At 66.6% G+C, this 10,302-nt stretch overlaps 1 protein-coding gene across 1 annotated transcript; it reads right to left on the reverse strand.

The window, feature by feature from the left end:
- Positions 1-5,265: 5,265 nt before the first annotated feature.
- Positions 5,266-10,256, reverse strand: LOC118613345. Its single transcript, XM_036235377.1, has 8 exons — positions 10,218-10,256; positions 9,509-9,659; positions 8,817-8,879; positions 7,170-7,243; positions 6,577-6,682; positions 5,922-5,993; positions 5,732-5,878; positions 5,266-5,450 (listed from the first exon to the last, which is right to left on the reverse strand). Exons 1-8 carry the CDS (start codon positions 10,254-10,256, stop codon positions 5,266-5,268), a joined length of 837 nt encoding a protein of 278 aa, XP_036091270.1.
- Between the last annotated feature and the right edge of the window lie 46 nt (positions 10,257-10,302).

The following is a 10,302-nucleotide window of genomic DNA, read 5'->3' on the forward strand; positions in this document are numbered from 1 at the left end:
CCGGCCCCTCGCGTGGGGGCAGAGGGGCGTGGAGGGGGGACCCTCTGGGCAGGAACAGGTTGCGGGGCGGTGCCGGAGGTCCAGTCACCATCGCACCCCAGGCTGGCAGGGTGGAGGCGGCTTCCTGAGGGCCTCGTGTCTGTGCCATCGGGAATCCAGAGCCCTCAGGCTGTCACATGCCCCCCCGACATGGGGGTCTGAGCAGACAGTGGTGTGGGTGCGTCTGGGGTGGAGACTCAAGGGCTCTGAGGACGGCGAGGACAGGCTGAGGCTCTCCTCCTGCCCTGGGCACCGTCTTTACAGAGCTCCGCGTGGCCATCAGACAGAGGCTGAGCGAGGGGGGCCCAACTCCGTCCCCCTATGGACAGCAGGTGGCCCACGGCGCTGAGAGAGTCCAGCCAGGGGTCAGGGTGAGTGCGGGCGCCGAGCCGACCTGATGGCCAAGTCCAGACAGTCCGGGGTAGGGGGGCTGCTCTGCTGCCCCACCCCCTGCTCCCTCCCAGAGTCCAGTGCCCCCACCCGCCCTCACTGCCCAGCCCCTTCCTGGGCCAGATGCAAAGTCACTGTCCCCATATTTTCAGGGACATCAGGGAAGAGACTTTTATACTGTTTCTCCCCATCTGCGCTCAGGAGTGTTTTCGCAGAGTCTCCTGTTTTAAAGCCCCCTCCTCCCCGAGCCCGTGTCCGGGTGGCCTGCCGGTCCCTGCACACCTCCCCACGCTCACACGTCGTCACGGGCGGTGGGGGAGCTGTCACCCAACAGGCCACGGGGCTCGCGGCGCCGTGCCTGTGCCCAGCCGCCTGCACATCCCCACGGGCCCCCCACCTCCCAACCACCCCCCCACAGCCGCCCCTCCGCCCTGAGGGTCAGCCCGAGGTCACCCCCACGCCGGAGCCACAGGAAGGCCCAATGGTGTCCTCTGCCAGCTCCAGCGGAGCTTGAGAGAAAGAAAATAGATTTGCTACCCCGTGAGGAATACCCCTCAGTCCATCCCAATTTGTCCTTAAAAGGGAAACGTGCCCCGCTGGACGCTGGACGCTGGTGCTTTACCAGTGGCACATGTGACACTTGCCTTAACTGCGTGATGAAAATACCAACAGGGTTGAGAACACGATTTTCTTGGAAGACGGACGAGCGGCCGGACCTGTGAATCAGCAAACGAGCACCAGGTGCCGGGGACGTGTCAAGCCCTGCGCTGAGTACCAGACAGACAGACAGAGCCAGTGCAAAAATGGAACAGCCGATGCCGGCCCCAGGCACACGACGGGCAAGTGCCCTGGTGCTGACCGCGGGGTTGGCCGGGGGCGGCGGCCTCCGGGCCCCGGCCGGGCCCGCCCTGGCCCAGGGACCCCGTGGTCCGGCCGCCAGGCCCCGCTTGGCCTACCCTGGGAGGCTCTGCGCAGCCCGCGCCCCTCAGGGGACGTGGCGCCCCCGGCTGAGGACATTGCTGCCCCGGGCCAGCAGCTGTCACCTGAGAAGCATGGAGATTACCCCACCAGGCGACAGGCTTGTTGTACCCACACAGGCACAGCTCGGGTTTCCTCTGGTGTAATCGACCCCCCGAGGGAAACGTGGCCCACCTCCAGGGCACCCTCCTGCCAGCCGGCCGCCCACCCGGCCGCTGAGCCCGGAAGGGCCTTGGGGGGTCTGGGGGGGCTGTCCCTTCCCCTTCCCTTGAGATGCAGCCGTGGGGGCGTCCGCTCTGCAGACCCAGCCCCCCTGCCTGGGCGCGGCTGGGAGCAAAGGGCGGCGGTAACCGAGCCGGCCCCAGCGGGGGTGTCCTGGCCGCTGGGCTCCAGGCGCCGGCCGAGCCCTGAGGTCACCGCTGGCGTCCTTGCCAGCTGCCCTGGTCCTGCTGATCCCGGGAGACATAGCAGCATGGAGAGAGTAATCCGCAGTTTACACATACTCACTTCACACTTACGCCTCAGAGAGCACTCAGAGCCGGCGGGCGGGAGGCTTGGGAGGCTTTGGAGGCTTTCCGCCCGGCCTCCGGAGGGGCCAGCGGTCCGCGCTGCCACTCACCCTGCAGGCCTCTCCCCGGACCTCGGTCTTCCCACCTGCTCGGCAGGGTACAGTAAACTCCTCGCACCTCACCGCCTTTTAAGGACAAAAGAGAGACAGACCCCAGATAGTGCTTGGGGTGGACATGGGGCAGAGGCTCCTGTCTGACAATCACACACCGGCCTCGGGCCTTCGCCCACCCAGGAATGTGGGTTCGTTAAGAGGTCTGTCATTGATTAGAAGGAAACCAACCCAGCCGCTTGGTCAGGAGGGCAGAAGGCAAGTCGGGGGGACGTGGGAGAGGGCTGCCGATCGGGGGTCCTGCCAGGGAGGCGGGCCGGGCTGTGCCTGTCCAGACCGCTCAGCGGGGGAGGCCCGGTGTTTTGCGCCCAGCCCCTCACTGAATAGACGGGGAGCCCAGGCCCAGACAGAGTGGGGACCTGTCCCAGGGCACACGGCGGGTGGCGAGGGGCAGCTGGGGTTCCTCTGAGGTCCGTGGAGATGAGCTTCTCTGACCGTTCCCAAGGGTCGAGGCGTGAGCGCTCCTCCCAGAGCCCCCCAGGGAAGCCGCTGTCTCCTACTGTGCCTCTCGGGTGGGGGGAGGCGGGGCTCAGCCTGGGACAGGGACAGCCACCATCTTTGGGGGACAGGCGGGGCCATGGGGGGGGCTGCCTTCCGTTACCCCCGAGGCCTGAAAATCCGCCCCAGGAAGGAAGCAGCAGAGTAAGTGTCTCTGAGGTGACGGTGGTGACATGGGTGGTGGCATGCGTACCTGGAGTCTCGCTCTTCCCAGCTGTCCCCCAGGTGTCCCGAGGTGAGCAAGGTGAATTCCGATTCCTTTAACAAGGCCGCGCCCCCAGCATCAGGGGGGAAGGGCGGTCTGGGGGCTTCGCTGGCCTTTGGGATTCAGCCCCTGCAAGGGGCGGCGGGGGGGGGCTGCTGGCCAGGTCTGAGGCTCCAGATGTCAGCCCCTGACCTTCTCCACGGCCACCCACAGCGCCCTGAGTCTCGGCGTCCACAGGTCTCTAACCGGTCACCCTGGGCCCTCTTGAGTCCGCTCAGGGTCAAGACCCGGACTGCAGTGAGCCGGCCGCCTGGGCCTCCTGTCGGAGCCTTTTCTTCGGGGCTCGCTGTCTACGGCCACACCACAGCCCATGGGCAGCGCCAGGCCTGTGACTGGGCAGCTGGCGCCCGCCTGGAATTCAGGGGTTTGTGCTTTGACGGGGTAACCTCTGAGGTGATCTCGGGGAACTGCTGGAATGCGCCCGGCTGGCAGCTCAGCCGGGCCTTCGTTATAAGCAAGATGTGTTTACGGGATATTAAAAATAGATCGCGAGCAAATATGTCATTCACTTTCTCGTCCTGGCCCTTGGCCTCTGATCGTGCACGTCCCAGGGGACCTCGACACCAGGGCTTGGTCCGGTCGAGTCCCCGTGACTCCAGAGTCTCCCCGAGCCCGCATTGCAGGTCCCCCTCGCCCGCGCGAGCCCCTGGCAGGAACGGGCCCGGGCAGCTCGTGAGACGCCAGAGCACAGAGGTTCCAAACGTCCCCCAAACAGGCCAGGGTGCGCGCCTGCAGGTGGTTCACTGGGCAAACCCACTGCAAGTGTGACATGGGCCTCGGTGGACGGGCAGCTTGACCCCGGAGCCTGCGGTCCTGAACCAGACGCCCTCTTCCCATCCCGCTCACTACGAGTCACTTGTAAACAAGTGACGTCCTTGGTCCGCTCGGGTCCCTGCCTCAAGGATCCATCTCTTGGCACGACAGCCAAGGATGAGTAATTCCTGGGCAGAGCCCAGGATGGGGCGCTGTGGGGACAGCCAGAGGGAGGACGTCCTCTCCTTGGGGCGCTCGTGGGGCCTGTGTCCGAACGTGTGTGGGCGAGAAGGAGGGCGAGACTCGGGCCCAGTCCGCCGGGGCGGCAGCAGGTGGACCGGGGCGGGGGGTGGCGGGCGGCGCGTCCGGGGGAGTTAAGCAGGAAGCTCTGGGGCAGAGACGGGCCTTCCACAAGCTTGGAACAACGGGCGCTCGACAGAAAGAAAGGGGTCCGGGTCCCGGGCTGAGGAAGCGACCTCAAAAGCGGGCTCGGGGGCCGCAAAGGGCCTTCGACTCTAGCAACACGAGGACGATGTCCTGGGAGACACACGGACAGGGACAGAAATGCCGTCAGGAGAGTTTCCTCTTTCTCCCTCCAAGGCAAGCGGGGAGGGACTTGCGACCTTAAGCCCGAGCTTCCTGGCACCGGAGCTGGCGTGCGCGCGCGGAGCGCATGGCCCTGGCGACGGCGGTCCCCTGTCCCCTCTCTCGCTTCTCCGACAGAATCTCCCACCTCCCCTCTGCTCCAGCCACTCCTGGCCCAGGCCCCCAGGGAGTGAAAACAGGGCTTCAACACCCAGTAACACCGCCGCCCCTTTTAATAAGTGAGGAAACTGATGTCCGATCCGTTTAAGAGCAGGCTACAGTCACGTGATGAGGAAATGTGACCACGATTGCAGATTAGAGCTGTAACTGTTTGCATAGTTGCAAATCCTGGGCTAGACCCTCCCGCCCCCGCCTGCCACTTCTTCCAGAAGATCACAAATGTCCACGGCCGCGGACCAGGAAACAATATCATTGGCAGCTCAAATCTCTTCCACCAAGTTCCCCTCGAGTTTTATTTCTTCTTAGCTTGTGGTCTTGGTCCTCTTAGCCTAAGTTCATTTTCAACCGATCTCAGAAAATGAGCCAGGAAGTGAAAATTTGTCTTTCTTTAAGTTATTGTGCTGCCCGCAACGTCAGGGCGAGTTTTCAACCCCGTGGTGTTTGTAGATAAAGCTGAGGGCGACCCCTCGGCGGCCGGAGACCACACCTGCTCCCAGCCTCCCGCAGAGAGGTGGCTCAGGGCTGGTTCAGGAGGGGCCGGTGACAGCTTCGTAGCATCAGCGGCACCGTCCCGGAGACAGAGAGAGGCCCGTCACGCAAGGTGCCCAGCTCACACCCATGCCACAAGAAGAAACGGCAGGAGGGTCCGGGAGGACTCTCTCCGGCACACACATGGACACAGAGTCTCCACGCTCAGGACGGACACAAGGCTGGACCGCGAGCAGCCCTCGGGTCTTCGGGCTCCCGGCTCCGTGGAGCCACCACGCTGGCGCCCCGTCAACCGGTTCCTGGTCGAGTTCCTCCAGGAGCACAAGCCAGTCACCAGGCGGCAAAGCCCTTTTCCGCCTCGGGCATTAATGGGCCCAGCCGGTCCTGTCAGTCTCCCGGGGGCCAGCATCTAGCAACCTCGGCTGACAGGTGGCCCCTGGGACGAGGTCTGCGGTGGCGCCCAGACGCCGCCCGGGCATTTCCCAGAGTCAACTGCAGGGAGAGTGGCGTGCAGAGGACCTTGAGGGAAAGGGAAGTGGGGACGGGGGAGGCGCGCACTGGGTCCCGAGGGCCCCGGTAGGTGCTGGCGGGCATCTGGCCGAGACAGCGCCAAAAGGCGTCACTGAGCTCACAGTCCAGATGGGTCTGTCACCTGTGCTTGTGGCTGGTGCTACCCGTGTCCCCTGGTGGGAGTTTCAGGTCCCTCTCTCTTTTTCTGGAGGGGTCTCCCTCCCTCCCTCCCTCTCCTTCCGTCCCTTCTGTTTCTCCAGGAGGAAGCTCGCCGGGCAAGTGGACAGGGCCGCGGTCAAGACGACCTCAGCCTCTCTCGTTTTACTGGTGGGAGAAACCCAGGAGCAGGGGGCGCAGAGACTCACGGCCCGCGCTGCCTCCGCGCCCGGCACCTTCACCTCTCAGCGTCCGGCCCCCGCTCCGTGAAGCGCAGACAGGACCGTCACCTTCCGGGGCAGTGTTTATCTGAAGTCGCACGTCCCCACGGCGTGGCTGCCCCCACCCCCGGGGAGACGAGAGCCTCGTGCACCCCCAAACGGAGTCGTCACCCGCTGGTGTCTATTCGAGAATATTTTCTTACTCGATGGAGTTGTAACAGTTTGCGTCCCGAATTCTGGTTGTTCTTTTCTGAACCAAAACCAAACAAGAGGATCGGGCTTGGGCCGCGGCCGACTCCCCGTGTGTCTTTGAGCGCTAGCCACTCCGTCTCCGTGCCGAGTCGGGGGGCGGGGGCTTTGGGGTCTGTGTAACAGCGTGGTGACGGACGATGCGGTCTTGGCTGGTGCAAGGAAGGGTCCCTCCGTTCACCCGACACCCCGACCCTCAGCGTTCAGGCCCCAGCTTCGAGGCCGTGCTCCCGAGGGGGCTGGGCGAGTCCCACTCCGAGCCTCCTGTGCCTTTGGTTGGAACCTCTGGCTTCCCATCCTCCGGTGTCATCCCTCAGAGACGGGTGGGCATCTTCTCTGTCACCATCACAGCTACGAAGAGGCCTCCAGACACGCCCTCTCAGAATCAGCACGAGTGGTGGGGAGGCCGCGTCACCCCAGTTAGTCAGGGGGACCACCTGCAGATTCTCAGGAAGGGGGGCATTCATTCAAGGAACGGGTGACAAGCACTGTCCTCAGCGCAGTAAACGAAACGGAATTACTCTGCCCGGGCTTTGCGTTTCAAAGTGGGGCGAGAGCCACTCGTGAACACGGGGCGGACCCGCCTGCCATCAGTAAGTGCCGGCCACTCCGCTTTGGGTGATCACGGACGGTTCCAGTTGAGGGACGAGGAGTCGCGAGGCAGAAGGCAGGCTGCTCACACGCGCCTCCCTGCAGCGCAGCGGGGAAACCAGGGATACGAGGATGGAACGACACGGTGGGACCGGGGGCCCCGCTGAGCCCCCACTGCAGGCGCTTAGTGCTGGTCCCTGTCTCCTGTCACGGCGAGCTGGCTCCCCGGCCAGCCTCAGCGGTGGCCAACGCCCTTTGCTGCTGACCCGACAGCGGAGACGGGGACTCTCGGAGGGCTGGGCTGCTGTCATGAGGGGGTGACAGGGCTGGTCCCCGCTCCCTCTGAGGGCAAGGCTGGTCTCCCGTCCAGTCCCCAGGGGTGAGGCGTCACCTGCAGGTCCTCCAGCGGGAGACTAGCCACCCTTCCTCCCCGTGGCCGGGCCTCCCAAGGACGCGAGGCGGCCAGCAAGCCCGGGCCTAGCTCCCTGCCCAGCCCGCGGCCCGGGCCCTCCCGCGGCGTCCGGCTTCGGCACGGTGCCCCGCGGCCAGGCCGCCGGCACGGATGGCGTTTCAGCCTGATCTTTACCATCAGCTGCTGGGAATTTGAGAAGTCGGTGCCAGAGGGAGGACAGCTGGACGTGGGGAAGGAGCCGCGGCGCCCTTGGCACCGGGGGCAGAGGGTTGTGTCACGGGTGTCACCCCCAGGGTCCTGTCTCTGCCGGCCAGTGGGAGCGAGCGTTCCCGGGGACAAGTCCTGTCCACATCCGGGCCGCGATTTCCACTTACGGTGATGAAGGCAGGGACTGGCTCCCCTGCTCCCGAGGGACATGCACCGGGAGCTGGCGCGGGGCGTGCCACCAGCGGAGGCGGTGTGACCACGTCACCACTGACCCACACCGGGGCGCCGGGAAGGACCCCTGGAGAACGGGCAGAACGTCCTGTCACTGGCTCCAGCGGCAGCCTGGAAACTTCCAGAAGGGGCTGGACCGAGGCATGGGCAACGCCTCAGCCCCCTCCCTGCCTTGTGCGCATCACGGGAGCCATGCCAGCGTCTGGCCCAGGACCCGCCTCTCGACCACGGCTCCCGCCTCCCTGCCAGGCGCACAGAGTATTACCTTCCATGTGACAGAGGCCAGAGGGCAGAGGACGGGGCGGGCGGAAACCGTCTGCCCCACCTCGGTTCCTTGGGGCCCCGACGAGAGGCATCCCAGGGTGGCCCGCTGGCCATCTCCAGGCCTCAGGGAAGAAGGCAGATTGCTTAGACAAACCTCACTGCCCTGAGGTCGGAGGTCGCGTTCTCGGTGCCCTCCAGAGCTTACCTGTGCAAAGCCACCTCGCGCCCTTGCCCCCCAGCCCCACAGCTCCCGGGTCCCTGTCGCTCCCTCCGGCGTGGGGGTGGGGGGCGGGGCGGGCTGGAGCGGGCCATCTGACATCCATCTGCCCCGCCGGAGCGCGGGGCCCCCACGGGGTGGCCTGCAGCTTCCTCCCCTTCCTGTCCCGGGCTGACACCGGGGCGAGGGGGACCCCCGAACGCCCACAGGCGTGCGACGACACGCGCATGCGCACATGCGGTCACGCGGCTCCCGAGAGCCCACGCGGAGCTGGCTCCATGCGCAGAAGGACGCGCGGCTCTCCTTGACCCCACTTCCTCCTGCTCTGCTTGGGTCCCCAGTCACGTCTGGCTCGTTGGTGGCAACGACCCAGTTCTCTGTCCTCAAGGAGAGAACAGGCGTCTCTCCCGGAGCCGCGGACCAGGTGGCCTAAGCACCTCGTCTCCCTCTGGGCCTTACCTGCCGCCCACCCGCTTAAGAACAGCTGCTGTGAGCCGCCCTGGCCCCTTCGACCCCCAGAGAGCTCACCCGGCTGCGCCCCACGGCACAGCCTGAGACCAGGTCCCCGTGCCTGTGACTGTCTGTTCGGTGCTGCTTTGGGGTGTGATTCCCATGAGGGCGGTTGCTCTGTGTGTCTGCGGGACCTGTGCTGGCCTGGGCCCCGAGGGGTCAGCCCAGCTGACGGACTGAGGCTTCGGACCCTGAGAGAGCGGTCGTCTCACTAAGCCGGGCTGGGCAGGAGCGTGGAGCTCTACGAGGCGGCAGGGGCAGGGGCGTGGGGGGGGCCGCTGCCCCGGGACCGCGACTCTGACCTCCGCGGCTCTGCCCGCAGGCGGGCGGGGGAGGAGGGAGGCGGGGCCAGTGGGCGGGGCCGCGGGAGCGACGAGGCTGCCGCGACCTACATCCGACCCAGCCCTGCCTGGGCCGCTCAGTCAGTCGCCGCAAAGCCTCCGCAGCGGCGGCCCCTGGAAACCGGGAGGGGGAGCCGGCAGGAGGGCAGGAGGCTGGGGGCCGGCCGTGCGCCCAGGTGAGCGGGCCCTGCACACCTGGCTTCTCACTGGGCAGGGGGAGAGCCCAGGTGGAGATGCCTGAGTGCCTCTGACCTTTGCACCCAAGACGGGCCGTGGAGGGCGTGATCAGCCCAGGACGGCCCCTGCAGGGAGGACTTTGGTGACCCCGTCCGGGCGCCTCTGTCCTGGCTCTGATTTTCGCGGCTTTGCTTGGCTTAGAGTGTGAAACGATGGCCAAACCACAGACCTGACGTGCAGCCTGGCGGGGGCCGGCTTGACCCCTAGCATGGGCAGCGCAGCTGAGGGGGCCCCGTGCGGCGCTCCCTGCTGAGACCTCCCAGCGGAGGGAGGGCCGGAGGCAGCAGGGCCCTGGCCTCAGGGGCAAGCGGCGGTGAGGGCAGGGGTGCAGGCCCCGGTCGGGGCGGCAGTCTGTCTGGGAAAGGCTGGGGGCGGGGAGGGGGCGGCACAGCTGCTCTCTGGTGCTGAGTCGAGAACCCCGACTCCTCTGAAACGGGGGATGGTGGGCGAGAGGCTCTGCTGCCTCCGTCCCCTCCTGCTGAGACCTCGTCCCCCCACTTGCCAACCAAGCAGAGCTCTTGCCCGTGTGCCATTGACCTTGCACCGAATCTGGCTTCTGCCCGGAGGAAACGCAGGTCCCGAGGGCAGGATGGCGCAGCAGAGGCCCCCCCGAGGCCCCGTGGGGGCTCTGCGCTTCTCGCCCTGCACAGCTGGGACCTGCAGGCAGGAGGTGGAGGAGAGGACCAGCTAGTGTCCCTTCTTCACGGGTGACAAACAGCCACATCAGTGTCAGGGCCGGGAGTGACTCAGAGCGGGGTAGAACTTCGCCGGGTGGGGTCGTGGGCGGGTGCCAGACGCCGTCCTGGGCGTGGGTGGGACAGAGGCCCCTGGCCGGCCAGCTTGGCGGCCGCTGTCCCTCGGCCCCCCCGCGTGACGCCCTGCGGCAGGGCAGTGGTGACCGCTGCAGAACGCCGCTGGGCCCCGTGACATTCCAGCGCCCTGGGGGGCCGCGGCCGGGCCGGAGCGGGGACGCCGTGGGGCCAGAAATGCCAGCGGGTGGGCAGCTGTGAAACGGGAGATGCCCCGTGGGGTGGAATGTGCCCCGTCATGTGTCCATTCTGAGGACAGGGCTCTTTGGGCAGGAAACAGAGTCTCCGAAACGAAATGCCATGGCCACGGGCCAACCACGGGGGGGTGGAGCGGGGGGCGGGGACGCAGAGCCCCCTCCCCTCCAGTTCAGGGCTCTCGCCCCACCCCGGGGCCGGGCCCCCCCACCTCTGCTGGGGGGAACGCCCCTAGGCCACAGTGGACCATGTGACGGAGGGCGTGGGGGCAGCGGTGGGCGTCGGAACAGGCTGGG

Source organism: Rousettus aegyptiacus, unplaced genomic scaffold (assembly GCF_014176215.1).
Source record: "Rousettus aegyptiacus isolate mRouAeg1 unplaced genomic scaffold, mRouAeg1.p scaffold_m13_p_18, whole genome shotgun sequence".
Lineage (NCBI taxonomy): Eukaryota > Metazoa > Chordata > Mammalia > Chiroptera > Pteropodidae > Rousettus > Rousettus aegyptiacus.

Excerpts from the sequence above, each read along its gene's own strand:
- LOC118613345 (XM_036235377.1), bottom strand. The coding sequence starts at position 10,256 with ATGGTCCACTGTGGCCTAGGGGCGTTCCCCCCAGCAGAG. Across the intron at positions 8,880-9,508 it reads ACGGGCAAGAGCTCTGCTTG|GGGCCGCCGCTGCGGAGGCT; the intron begins GTTGGCAAGTGG and ends CCCGGTTTCCAG. Across the intron at positions 6,683-7,169 it reads CAAATTCCCAGCAGCTGATG|GGAGGCGCGTGTGAGCAGCC; the intron begins GTAAAGATCAGG and ends GCTGCGCTGCAG.